Below are 14,581 nucleotides of genomic sequence, written 5' to 3'. Positions count from 1 at the left end.
TACTAGTACTTATTTCATTAAAGATATTAGTTGTCTCTATCCATGTCCAAATAGGATCCTTTGGGGCTGCAGCATATCCCAAGCACTATCTCATTGGAGCCTCTGTTACTTTTCTTCCCCAAAGTGATTTTGGTCCCCAACAAATTCTGTCTTTCCATTCCATCTCTTCTAATTTCTTTATAGTCTGCCTTGTGATTAATATGCAATGCTACTCCACTGCCTATACCTTTTATTTCTGTCTTTCCTCAACAGCACATACCCTTCAGTACCTGTACTCCAGTCATGACTACTATTCCACCATGTTTCTGTTATCCCTGTTATATCTTGTTTCACTTCCTGCACCAGTAATTCTAGTTGCTCCATTTGGTTGCCTTATGTTGGAGCTAGGTTTTTTTGTTTTGTTTTCTGTCTTATGATGCGCTAGATGGGAACATTTAATTTTTAGACTGCTTTGAAGTCAATTTAAACAAATTAATGTAGATGCTGATTTAGGCAGGAAAACAAGGGGGAGTTAACAGTTGGAAATTCTGAACAAATCCTGCAAAAATAAGCTGCCATGTCCCATGTCTTTCCCCTTCCCACTCTCTCAAATACCTGGAAAACAAGCTTCCAGGTTCAACTGTTTATTTTATTTTTACAGTCAGTATAGTGTTTGAAAGGTGCCTGGCTTACCTCTGTAGAGACTGAATAACAGATCAGACACCTCATGACCAGCAGCAGAATAAGCTTCTCCCACATTGCCCTATCAAGGCGCCTCAACCCTGAGCTGCAGGGACAGCTTTGCAGGGGGAGAGTGGAGTTCAGTCTCTGTCACTTCACTCCTTGGCCTCCTTGCTGAGCGTGTGAACCAGGCCAGTAATGAACTCCAGCCATCTTTGGATTTGCTCCTCTAGTAGATAGAATAATTTCAGAACTCATATGTCATACTTGTAATCTATAGAATTCTCCTCTCTTTCCTCCCTGCAGGAGCTGCGCACATGGGAGGAGGAGCTGACCCGTGCTGCACTCCAGCAGAAGAACCATGAGGAGCTGCTGCGGCGGCGGGAGCAGGAGTTGGCAGAACGTGAGATTGACATCCTGGAAAGGGAGCTCAACATCATTATCCACCAGCTGTGCCAGGAGAAGCCTCAGGTGAAGAAGCGCATGGGCAAGTTCAAGAAAAACCGTCTTAAGTTGAAAGATGGCAATCGCATCAGCCTCCCTTCAGGTCAGTGATGCTGCAGTGCTGGGTTGTAGGGGGGTCCTCTTGTGCCAAATGAGTTTCTGTTAAATGTTGCTGCTTTGTGCCTGCAATCATAGAATGGTCACAAGATGTGCCTTAAGAAATCCCAGCCTCTTTGGCATCAAGAAATTAAAGGTCAGTGGTTGTAGGGAAAAACACAGGAAATGGTAGCAATAGGGTGCACTGTGACTAACATTGTCCAAAGGGTAAGGATATGGGTGAAGAGGAATGTTGAATGTTTGAGTGTTTGTAGCACGTATTACTAGTCTGCAGCTGGTATCAGGAAGTTCACTTTTAAAGCAAAATCTTAATTTTAACTATCAATGCAACATTTAGTTCAACAACACCCCAAATGCACACTTTCATTGAAGGTATTACCTGAAAATGGTGGAAGTGTCTATTCTGGAGTCGTCTTATTGTTAAATAAAGCTGATGTGGGTATGTTTGATATCAGAACAGCAACCATAGCCCATTGCACTGCTGGTGTGGGAAATGACCTTGGGACTCTTGAGTCATGTTGGGTAGCTAAGGGAAGATTATGAAGACTACAGCACTCAACTTCTCAGCATTACTATTTAGCAAATAAATACAGAATTAGACTGTTGCTTCATTCCCTCAAGACTGGATGGAAAATGTCACTTGGTTGGTCAACAATTGGGAAAGTGGGTGGGAAAATGAGGATGGCTGTCGATGGAAGTGAGTCCATTGTGATAAGAGAGGGTACCGAATGTGCAAATTGCTTGGAGTTCCAAACTGGCAAGAAACGGAAAGCTGCGTGTGTTTGATTATATAATTCACCCAGAGTTGGCAGCCATGTTATAGATGGTTCTTAACATGTACTGCACTGTTAACTCTGTCTCTCAAGGGAGACTGAGAGTTGGGGAGAGTGGATGTGGTAGATTATATTTTTAATAATAACCATCTTGTAAACATTTGTTTCATGAATTTTTGCTTGCCCCAGAAGTCTCTTTGGGAAATGAGATGAAAAGGTTTTTACCTAAAAAATGATGCAGGTACATATGGGTAGGAATGTCAGTCCCCAACTAGACACATTTATATGCTGCTCCTTTGCAGCTGTATGTCCAGATGCAAAGCACTAATCTTCAGGCTGCATTAGGGGTGTGTGCAAATTGGGGGTTTATGTGCCTGCAAAAATGCACTGAAACACTGGTGCCATTCTGCAAAGGTACGAGAAAGAATTAATAATCTTTGTTGTGTTTCATGAATGAGTATTTTAATTGTGACTGTTTTTTTTAACAGATTTCCAGCACAAGTTCACTGTGCAGGCATCTCCAACCATGGACAAAAGGAAAAGTTTGATCAGTAGTTGTTCCAGTCCTCCTGCAAGTCCTACCATTATTCCCAGACTCAGGGCCATACAGTGTAAGGAGCTTGCTATAGCATTGAACATGGGAAGAATATAATATGCCTAGCAGGCACTGCAGTGGGGATTTTTGGGTCTTGTTTAGGAAAAGATGGTGAAACTTCCTGAATGAAGTGTAACTGTGGGGAGTGGTGGTGGGGAATGTTCCTTCTCCCAGAAATTGAGCCTCACTTGTTTGTGTTTCTGGGCACTTGCTGATTGATTGTACTGGAAGTATATTTCTCAGGGATACAGCCTGCTTGCTATAACTGAATTTATGGAATTTATATTTGCAAGTTCAGAATGTATTCTTGAGGTGGATCAGATGGATAGGCTGAAAGAGAAGTGTGTGGCAAAGGAATGGAAATTGTTTAGTAAAAACATTTCAAGAAAAATGAAAGCAATTGGTGTGGGAATGTGGCCCTGTCATAACAAGCAGACGGGAAGTGGAGACCTTACAGGGGACACAAGTACATTTTGAAGAGCAATATGACGGTAGTGTTGTCTAGTGATTAGCGTGGGTCTCAGCATCTTGAGAGTTGGATTTCTATTCTCTTGTTGGCAGTTTTAGAAGAGAACCCAAGGATTAAATAGGCTATGAAGGCCTCTCTGGGAGCTTTTTCCGGCTCAGGGTTGAGGCATGATGAGGGAGGATTTCATAGCCTTTGCCTTTGCCATACCCCTTTTGGATTTGTGTTTTATTCCCTGCTTTGCCACAGATTTCCAGTGTGACCCCTAGGCAAGCTACTTAACCTCTGTGCCAGTTTCTCCATCTCTAAAATAAGGATTAAAACAAATCTATCTGTATCATGTGAGTGTTGTGTGGCTAAATCGTTTGATGTTGGTGAGCACTTCACGCTCTTCAGGTGGTTGGTTAAGTGGTGTTAATACATTTCCTTCAGGGTCTGTAGCATTGTGCCTTACTTCTCTTTTCACCAGTGCTGAAGAGTGGTACATTGCCACTCAGGAGGTGCAGGCAGCATTTTGTGTTTTTCCTGCCCCACATGCCCATCCTTTCCCTCCCTCTCCCTTATTGGTTTCCATAGTGACACCTGGAGAAAGCAGCAAAGCTTGGGGCTGCAACTCAGGTCTACAGAAGGAGGAAGAAGAGGAGGAAGAGAAGAGAAGCCAGAAGAAGAAAGGGCGTACCTGGGGACCAAGTTCTCTTTGTCATAGGGAGACAGCTGCAGGAGAAGATGGGTAAGAACAAACAGGACTGGGTCCAGGGGGAAGTGTGAATGGCCAAAGTTTTCTGAACTTTAAAGCTGCTTATGAGCACTTGGTTCTCAGAAGGGCTGCCTGGTAAAACTCCAGCTCTGTCCTGCAGAGCTGCCACACTTTTCGGCTGAAATAATTATTTATCCATAGTCTCATAGACATTAGAGATAGAAGAAAGAGGTAAAGTCACATCTAATCCATCCTCAGAGGTCCAGTGCAGGATTGTTATTTTCAGTGTGCTTTCCAGAACTTTATCCAGTGTAGTTTTAAAGTGGTGGGACTTCTTCGATTTTGCTTCGGAGACTATTGCACAGCTAATAACTCTCAGATATTAGGTGTCGTTTCCTGATATTCAGTCTAAATTTTCTGTAACTCGATATCCTCCAGCTTCTAATTATACCCCCTTTGGACTACCCTGAAATATTCTTCTCCATCCTTCATATTTACACCCTTCAAATACATATTTTCCTTCTCATGTGTAGTATTATTTAACTGGGACTGGAGAAGCCAGATAAGTATTTTTTCAACCTTTTTAAAAAGTATGTGTATACTTGTAGAGATGTTGTGCCAAGTCTGCTGCTGTTGATTTCTACTCTGTGGTTCCAGTCTTACCTGAAGACAGTATACCAGGATTCAAACCTCAGCATTTTTGTGATGCTGCTTAAAAGATTAGTATTTATTTTTAATGATATGATTAAAAAAAAATTGAGGTGACTGGATGCCTAACAGGTTTGAAGGTTGGATAAAGAACCTTTCACCCCTAGGTTGCTAGTTTGATAGCTGGTCAGTAGCCTATCTGAAATGAGTCTGGTGTCTGTCAGTTTGCCAAATTCCTGGAAGACAAGTGTCCATATAATAAACCTGCCCACCAAAATTGGCATTGATTGCCCTCCTCAGAAAAGCCAAGGATTGAATGGTCCATGGAAATTACATTACAATCTCCCTTAAACGGTGGTCTTTCTAGCCCAGGCTTTTGAAGCATATTAGCAGGACAGTGTGGAGAGAGCTTGCATGGCCACTGCTCAGGCTGTGTCTGTTCTGTAGATAACTCTTGAGAATTAATTCCTTTATTTATCACATAGTCCCATGCCTTTCACCAGCATTAAATTTAAAAGGGGGAGGAAAAAATGTTGATGGTAGAAAAATACTTCTGCCTTGAAGTCCAGAAGCCTTTTGTTGGAACTCTGAGAGAAAGCCTCTTCATCTCTTCCACTTCTTCCCCTGCAAAACAACAGCTGGAAAGGGTGAAGCATCTATTGTGCACAGGGAGCTAGGAGGATGGGATTTGCCAGTTTGCTAAGAGTGGCTGAAATTAACTTAATCCTGTTCCCTGCAAAACTGAGATGCTATCTCTGTGATTGACTTTTTGTCTCTTACAGATGAACTCAGTAAGGTCACAGCATCATACAGAGCAGCATCTGGAACATGGCGACTATTTTGCTGAATGGGCAATGCAGTGAATATATGATGAGCCCTTGCTGCTCATTTAAATCATGCCAGACTGAGAGGCTGTTCAATGCAAACAGAGCTGCAATAAGCTGCAGTCACTCTGAGGCACACTACCCATTTTTATTTTCTTTTTGGTTAGTTAAAGGTAAATTTTAAGGCTCACTCACTTAAGTGCCAGACATAGGTGAAAAATCCCCTTGTAAGCTTTTCCCACAGAGCTGTGCCAGTGCTCTTTAATCCTGGCTAGCAACATTCTTGTCATTTTAGTTGCCTACATAGCTCTCTGCCAAGTCATCTTGAATCCTTATCTCCTTTATCCTTTGCCGTGTCTTTTCCAACAGGGATTTAAAAAAAACAACCACACAAGTTACAGTAAGTTGATAAATCGGAGAGGGATCAGGGAAGAGCCATGAGAATGATTAAAGGATTAAAAGACCTGTATTATAGTGATGGACTTGAGGAGCTCAATCTGTTTAGGTTAACAAAGAGAAGGTTATGGGATGACTTGAGTTCAATAGAAGTACTTACGTGGTGAACAAATATTTGATAACGAGCTCTTCAATTTATCAGCGAAAGATATAACACAATCCAATGGCTAGAAGTTGAAACTAGGCAAATTCAGAGTGTGTGGGGAGAAGCATAAATTTTTAACAGTGAGAGTGGTTAACCATTGGAAAAATTTACTAAGGGTTGTGGTGGATTCTCAGTCACTGGCTACTTTTAAATCAAGATTGGATGGTTTTCTAAGATATCCTCTAGGAATTTTTTCAAACAAGTTCTGTGGGCTTTGTTATACCAAAGGTCAGACTAGATCAGTGGTTCTTAAACTTATTTGATTGGGCCCCCGTTCTGTGTATCTGTAATCCTTTACACTCTTCCCTCCTCCTCCCCCCCCCATACATATACTGCCACCCAGCTCTGAAGAGAGTGGAGAGCAGCGGCTGCTCACTGGTGCTCAGCTCTGAAGGCAGCACTACGCAAGCAGCAGCAGAGAAGTAAGGATGGCAATGTAAAAAGTGATATTCGTCCGTATCACTTTTCACAGCAGACTTAGCGCATCATTGCCACCCTTACTTCTGTGCTGCTGCTGCCACCCCAGGGCTGACAGCTGGAGCCCCGGTGCCTCCAGGTGAGGGATTGGGTGTGGGGAGGAAGGAGAGCCCAGGCTGCCTCCCTGTGAGATATTGGTGGGGGGAGAGCCCAAGGCTGGGCTGCTTCCCAGTCAGAGATTGAGGGAGGGGGAAGGAGAGCCTGAGCCTGGGTGGTGGGGCTCTGGCTGTACCTTTTATCCCCACCTCCTGGGTGTGCACATCCCTTTTGCACGAGCCTCAGCTACCTGGGGCTGATAGCCAGAGCTCTTAAAAAAAAACAAAAACAAACAAACAAACAAAAAATACCTGCATTCTAAATTCAGGTTTATATAAAGCCAGTCACTGAAAAATGACAGTGATTATTTTTATCCTTTTTAAAGTTTGTCGATGAACTGCAGAGATATGCATTTCTGATAAGAGGCTGATATGCTGAACTGGCAGAGACTGATTAAGGTTGAACATAACTTGGAACAGTGCCATGACATTTACATTGTGACTTTGTGATATTTACTTTAGGGTGTCTGATGGAAACCCTTAGACTCCTAATTCTGAGCTCCACTTCCCCTAGTAATGCTCAAGTCAGCTGATAGAGTGACCTGGCCTCAGCCTGCTGTTGTGACATGGGAGATTTTTGTTCTGCCTAGGGATAGACACTTTCAGCTTTTTCACACAAGCAGTTGGGTTGTCAGTGTTTGTGTGATTTTAATGTTCTGTTGGACTGAAGGTGACATTTATGGATTTATGGTAGCTTGTCATAAATATAAAGGGAAGGGTAAACCCCTTTAAAATCGCTCCTGGCCAGAGGAAAAATCCTCTCACCTGTAAAGGGTTAAGAAGCTAGGATAACCTCGCTGGCACCTGACCAAAATGACCAATGAGGAGACAAGATACTTTCAAAAGCTGAGGGGAGGAAAAAACAAAGGGTCTGTCTGTGTGATGCTTTTGCCAGGGACAGAACAGGAATGGAGTCTTAGAACTTAGTAAGTAATCTAGCTAGATAGGCATTAGATTATGATTTCTTTAAATGGCTGAGAAATTAAGCTGTGCTGAATAGAATGGATATTCCTGTCTGTGTGTCTTTTTGTAACTTAAGGTTTTGCCTTGAGGGATTCTCTATGTTTTGAATCTAATTACCTGGTAAGGTATTTACCATCCTGATTTTACAGAGGTGATTCTTTTTTACTTTTTACTTCTATTAAAATCCTTCTTTTCAGAAACTGAATGCTTTTTCATTGTTCTTAAGATCCAAGGGTTTGGGTCTGTGGTCACCTAGGCAAATTGGTGAGGATTTTACCAAACCTTCCCCAGGAAGTGGGATGCAAGGGTTGGGAGGATTTTGGGGGGAAAGACGTTTCCAAACAACACTTTCCTAGTAAACCCAGATAAACATTCGGTGGTGGCAGTGGAAGTCCAAGGGCAAAGGCTAAAATAGTTTGTACCTTGGGGAAGTTTTAACCTAAGCTGGTAAAAGTAAGCTTAGGAGGTTTTCATGCAGGTCCCCACATCTGTGCCCTAGAGTTCAGAATGGGGGAGGAACCTTGACATAGCTATTGGTCCTTGAGCTGTGATCCCTTTCAGATCTCGCCAGCTAAGCAGGACGTAACCTGATCAATACATAGATGAGGGACTTTCAAAGAAAACTCATTTGCTGCAAAAAGTGGTGTTTGAAATTCAGTAGCAGACACACTTTTCTCTGAGTCAGTATTGTATCAATGCCCCATCATGGTGTTTAAAGGACAGTGTACTGCTGAAGACTCTCTCTTTCAGATTAGACATTATTAAGGATCCCATTACACATTTGGCAATTTACTGACCAAATGACATCTAATCAACACTCAGGCTAAAGAAGGAGCTTGTAGGAATCCCAAGGAGCGGGATAATGGGTTTTCTAGTGGGAAGGGAAGACAAATGTAGTTACTACTTTCTCATAACATAAATATATGAATACCCGATCAACTTTCCCACCCAAATAGGCTACTGAAAAAATCTAAACCTAGCCAAAAAAATAAAATAAAATAAAATAAAAAAGGGTGCCAAGGTGGGGGGCGGGGGAGAAGTAGGTAGTTTAGCTGCTAGTGCTGTCAGCTAGTACTGTTCCAGAGATGATGTGCTTTAGCAAGTGGAATTTATATGTTGAACTGCTTTCAAGCGCACCCTAGTGGCATGTATGTTGTGCAGCAGTCTCCTTGTCAGGCCTGCAGGGACTGTGGGTAGCAATGTTTGTAATTTGGATGGGAGTGATATGTAAGAATGAGGTGAAAATAATAATTAGTCAACTTCAGCAAAGTCTTGGAATTATTCTGATCACTCCTAGTCTTCATATTCAAAGTAAGGCTCACTTTCAGTGCCAATGAATCTTCGACCTCTGCTTTTTTATGAAGGAAGCTGTCTAGAAGGAGGCATAGAGAAGCAGAAGAAGTTGATGTGTCGTGCTGTGCCACAAAGGGCAGCCCAGAACTCCCCTGTAATCTTCAGGGATATCAGGACGAAGGTGAAGGCTAGACTGACAATAGTTGTGCATTATTCACTGTTTTGCTGTTTACTGTCTGTATACATTGAGAACCTAGTACATACCCTTCCAACTCCATGGAGAAAGACTCCATACTAATCGTCTTATCAAAGGCCTTGGCATTTACCCTTGAGGTGAGCACATTGCCCCCTCTTCTTTTTGCTTGCATTCACCATCTATACATTCCTTAATGTCTCCTTTTCTGTGTTTATTTGTCCAGGTATATATAGGTGGGATGCTTAAATATAACTAAAGCTACCAGGTTATTTTATCACATAGTTACAGCACATCTTGGGATGAATAAATTGTGACATAGAATTTTGTCCTTGTAAAGGTCACCCCATCAATCACACTCTTGTTGCTAAGTCACATGGACGCCTTCCATTGGGGCATAAGATCAACATTGCGCTGACTGGATTCAAACACATGGCAGGATATTGCACAAACTTTAGTGGGAGTGATTAATGTGGAAGAATGATAATATCTCAAGACAGATGAGAACAGAACGCTTTTAATGTAATCTAAAATTATGCCCCTACGTTGGAAATAATATTTGTGGTTCCAGGGTAATACAAATATAACAGTCATCAGGCAACTGATCATGTGCAAAATCAAGTGTAGACTTTGCAACCTTGCTGCAAAAAGATAGTCCTCTGTCCAGTGAGCTATAGGAGCACCTTAATTAAAGAGTAAAGGAAATCCATACCCACAAAGTGGAATCTGTAATAATAATACTCTGAGATCCAGATTGTAGGTGAAAGGTACTAAAAAGTGCAGAGTGCCTCCAGTAATGAATTAAACTTCATGAGAACCCTGGGAGGAGGTCAGTATCATTCACATTTTATAGATTTGTGAAACAAAGCACAGGAGAATTTTATGACTTCCCCAAGATCACACAAGTCAACAACACAGCTAGGAATATAACCCAGATCTCCTGATTTGCACTCTCATTCTCTGACCACTAAACATGCTCTTTCCCAGCCCATTGAGGTAATTTGTACACATCCATAGTACAGCGAGATTGCTGACATTGACTTATCGACATGGTTAGATCTCCTCTCTCTCAGCTTCTGACTCTCTTAGCTGGGTCTTACACTTCACAGCTTAGGTGAAGAGCTATAACTTTAGGAGTTTGAAGGAAGTCATTTCAAATCTGCCAGATATTACAAGACAATGAATGGGTGCTGATATCCTTGCTGATCGCTGATGTGCCAAAAAGTTGCACCACTGAAAGTTCTGACATTCGCAGTGGCTTGACAGTGGCCCCAGGAAGTAAACAATGTGATGGTAACACATTTGTGTGGATGGAAAGTAAGGATCCATCTGGGCCACAAAAAGTTCAGCTGCAGATCCTAACCCTTCTAAAGTTTGAGTTTGGATTAGAGCTTTTAGTTCTGGCCCATATTTAGAAGAAAATTAATGATACAATGATATGTCTGCATTGACTGTTGTGTCTAAAATAAAGTCATTCCAAGGTGCACTGGTGTTACACGTTTGACTATTACCACTGTTAACTGGTTGCTCTAAAATTGTTTTTTGGACAGGGTTAGATATACAAGGCATGACCTTGGCACATCCCATTCCCTGCAATGATTTTCAGCTTTCATTATTGCTTGTGTTTTATGCTGAAATATTCTTGGAGATTAATTTTCTTTGCTCACGATATATTGTTGCACCTGCCTTAAGATGGGAGTTGCAACATTTTGGTAAAAGAACTGAGTTTTGCTTAGTTTCTGTACCTTCTATAATTGCCTCTGCATGTTCTGCTAAAATGGTATTTTGTAAAGTTCTGGACCCACACACATCATTGACTCTCAGCAGACATCCCTGTGCTTGCCACATTGTAGTCCAGTAGGAGAGATGCTTTTTCGTTTTTTTCTTTAGTGGTGGAAACATGTCATTGTTGCAAAATGTCTTACTGGGTGGGTGAGATTCTGTGGCCTGTGTTGTGCAGGAGGTCAGACTAGATGGTCATAATGGTCCCTTCTGACCTTAAAGTCTATGAGTCTATGAGATGAATTGGCCCAGGCTTGCAGTCCTAAACACAATAGTACTATTTGGAAATGTAGGGGGGAAGAGTCATAAGAATGGCCATACTAGGTCAGACCAATGGTCCATCTAGCTTAGTATCCTGTCTTCTGACAGTGACTGGTGGCAGATGCTTCAGAGGGAATGTACAGAACAGAACCAATTCATCAAGTTTCCCAGTCTCAGGTTCTAGCAGTCAGGTTCAGGGATGCCCAGAGCATGAGGATGCATCTCTGATTATCTTCGGTTCATCAATGGCTATTAGCCATCCTCTATTAACTTATTTAATTATTTTTTGAACTCAGTTATATTAGTCTTGTGTAATACATATTTTTCCCTTGTCTTTTCCTCCTCCAGCCTGAAGTCTCTGTTAGATGGATATAAACAATGGTCATCTAGTACTCCAAACCTAGGGAGGGTCCAGAGAACTACTCCTGCCTTGCCGGGATTCACCAGCCTAGCAGAAATGGGTAAGGGCAGACCACGTACTTCATTTCACACACGTGCACGCATCCCTGAGTGAGCAATTCTATTCATCCAAGGCATCTTACTCCAATGTCTTCACTTTGGTGGCTCACTATTTCACCTTAATTTCCCCAAGGAATGCCCTCTTTCTCATCGCTCCTTTTGGATTTTCTCTGTGTGTTCATTCCCCTCCAATCTCTCCACGCTCAGTCTCTCTCACTCCGCAGCTCACCAATTCTCACCTCTCAAAACAACTGTCCAGCTCTCTGTGGTAGCTCTGCACTCCTTAGAAACTTTGTGATCTTTCTTGTTAATAATGCTGTTGGGAAAGGATATTTGGGTGCTGCAACATAGGGATAGATCACACCTGCACTTATAGGAAGTACTATGGGAGTGGTTCTTGTTTCCTTCCCTATCTTTCTATTCATGCCCTTATCAGGTGTAAATCTGCTGCAACTGGGAGGGCTGTCAAGAGCTCTTTTCAGAAATGCTACTCTTGGTCAGCCAGTAGGGGTCACAGCTGAACATGTGATTTATCTTTTCTTTACCTTTTCAGTGCTCCCAGCCTATATCAGCTTTGAGTGCTGGATTCACACCCAAGGGCCAGCTTTTTTTTTTTTTTTTCCTAGATACTAAGGTCAGAAGGGACCATTATGATCATCTAGTCTGACCTCCTGCACAAGGCAGGCCACAGAATCTCACCCACCCACTCCTGCGAAAAACCTCTCACCTATGCCTGAGCTATTGAAGTCCTCAAATCGTGGTTTAAAGACTTCAAGGAGCAGAGAATCCTCCAGCAAGTGACCCATGCTACAGAGGAAGGCGAAAAACCTCCAGGGCCTCTTCCAGTCTGCCCTGGAGGAAAATTCCTTCCCGACCCCAAATATAGCGATCAGCTAAACCCTGAGCATATGGGCAAGATTCACCAGCCAGTCTTTTGTGCAGTCTTGGATTGCCTAGCTTGGACAGAAGAGCCTATTCACATTTGACTATGGTTAAACAGTTAGTGCTTAGATGAAGGCATTTCCTCCTTTGCATGCTTTGTGAAGGTTAATCCATTCATATTTGTAATGTATATTTGTAATCCATTCATATTTGTGGTGATTCTCTGATGAAAATGTTATGCCAATGCAAAGTATGTTTTATTTGCTTTACAGAGGATGAAGACAGCGAGTGTCTTAATGGAGACAAAGTGCACCCTTCACCTGGGCGCACCCCATCGTACCTCTGCATCCCATTTCAGAAGAGCGGAGACTTGGATGGCCCACCCTGTGATGCCAATGAGGAGTCCACTCCCATGAATTCTGCTACAAGCACCCCTCAGCTCACGCCCACCAATAGCCTTAAGCGAGGTGGCTCCCAGCATAAGCGGTGGGAGGTTGCCTTGCTCGGTTGCGGGGCAGTGCTGGCTGCTGCAGGCCTGGGCTTTGATCTGTTGGAGGCAGGCAAGTGCCAGTTGCTGACCCAGGATGAGCTGGATCCACCCAAGGAGGAGAAGAAGAAGCGTGACAGTATTTTCCAGCGGGCTGGGCGACCACGCAGAAGCACCAGCCCACCTTCCCGGAAGCTCTTCAAGAAAGAGGACCCCTTGTTGCTGCTGAGCGAGCCATCCACCTCACTGACCCTCCTTTCCCTGTCTTCCATTTCTGAATGTAACTCCACCCGCTCCCTGCTGCGCTCAGACAGTGATGAGATTGTGGTGTATGAGATGCCCGTCAGCCCTGTGGCAGTCAAGGCTCCCTTGCCAGTAGTTACCAACCCGCTGGTTAATGTACGCATTGAGAGGTTCAAGCAGGATCCCAACCAATCCCTGACTCCCACACATGTGACTCTCTCTTCCCATGCCCAGCAAAGGGGGCACAGGCGAACTCCTTCTGATGGAGCCATCAAAGTGGCTGAACTGGTTGCTAATGGGTGCTCTCCCAGTAACTGTCTAACTGGTGCACTGGGCACAGGTAAGTTTCCCCTCCTCCTCTTTCTCAGCCTTCAGAATGAAGGCCAGACGATTGGTGCAGTGGTTCTCCTATTCCTCCCTCTTGTGCCTTTGTTCATTAAGAGAGTAAGTACTCTGTGTTTATATAGTGCCTAGCACAATGGTCTGTGGCAAAGGCTCTGAGGCATTACCTTTATACTAATAATAAATAAAATAATACTCTAATCCAGCGGTTCTCAAACTGTGGGTCGGGACCGCATTTTAATGGGGTCGCCAGGGCTGGCTTAGACTTGCTGGGGCACAGGGCTGAAGCCAAAGCCCCACTGCCCAGGGCCAAAGCTGAAACCCGAGGGTTTCAGCCCTGGGTGCCGGGGCTCAGGTTACAGGCCCCTTGTCTAGGGCTGAACCCCTGGGGCTTTGGCTTTGGCCCCCCACCTGGGGCAGCGGAGCTCAGGTGGACTCAGGCTTTGGTTCCCCCTCCTGGGGTTGTGTGTTGTTTTTTGTTGTCAGAAGGGGGTTGAAGTGCAATGAAGTTTGAGAACCTCTGCTCTAATCAGTTGAGGCCTGGTGTCACCACTGATTCACTGTGCAACTTCGGGCAACTCACATAACCTCTCTTGTCTCTGTTTCCTCATCATGGGGTATTATGAGGCTTACTATATTAGTTTCTTAGACAGAAGGCACTATCCAAATATAATGTCATTTCTGTTGTTCATTCTTGAGGATTCCACCTTCAGCCTTTGTCCTTCCTTAAGTCCCTCCTATGCTTTCAAGGCAACTTCTACTCTGAAAGCCAACAAAAAAAGGACGTGAGGTCTTTTGGACTGAGCCAGTGCCACTTTCTGTTCATTGGCCGGAGAGTTCCTGTTGGGGAGTACAAGGTGTTCTCTGCCTCCAAACGTTTACCTGGGACTGAGTCTCCACAACATCCCAAATTCCTTACCAGTATGGGGGGGAACACTGTAATTGTTCTCTGATCTAAGTGGCTGTAGCTATTTAGGCCACTGTCCTGTCAGGCTGCAGTTGTTCTATTGTATCAGGGTCTGTACTGAGATACAAGTTAACATAGTCATTTATGCTCATAAAAATAGCTTCAGTGAAAACTTCATTTACTGAACAATAAATTCTGCTTTGGAATTCTTCGCCACATACAAATTCCTATGATGAGATATTATGCTTATTATGTATATTCTATTAAAATACATTTAATGAACATTAAGATGGTAGAGTGAAGTATCCCAGAGCCACTGAGTGAAAAGATTAAGGTTTCCTACATGAGCTTTAAGTGATCTGATTTTATAGC

General features: G+C 43.3%; 1 protein-coding gene across 1 annotated transcript in view; it reads left to right on the top strand.

Annotated features, from left to right (window-relative positions):
* MAP3K9 (mitogen-activated protein kinase kinase kinase 9) overlaps positions 1-14,581 on the top strand; it is an 89,782-nt gene that overhangs the window by 65,944 nt on the left and 9,257 nt on the right. Inside the window, exons 6-10 of the mRNA XM_073348505.1 lie at positions 967-1,207; positions 2,483-2,605; positions 3,632-3,785; positions 11,238-11,350; positions 12,503-13,300. Coding sequence (XP_073204606.1) covers positions 967-1,207; positions 2,483-2,605; positions 3,632-3,785; positions 11,238-11,350; positions 12,503-13,300 — 1,429 coding nt within the window. The remainder of the gene's footprint in view (positions 1-966; positions 1,208-2,482; positions 2,606-3,631; positions 3,786-11,237; positions 11,351-12,502; positions 13,301-14,581) is intronic.

This window comes from Lepidochelys kempii, chromosome 6 (genome assembly GCF_965140265.1).
Source record: "Lepidochelys kempii isolate rLepKem1 chromosome 6, rLepKem1.hap2, whole genome shotgun sequence".
NCBI lineage: Eukaryota > Metazoa > Chordata > Testudines > Cheloniidae > Lepidochelys > Lepidochelys kempii.
Note: the sequence above shows the minus strand (reverse complement) of the source record. Positions and strands in the feature narration are given on the sequence as shown.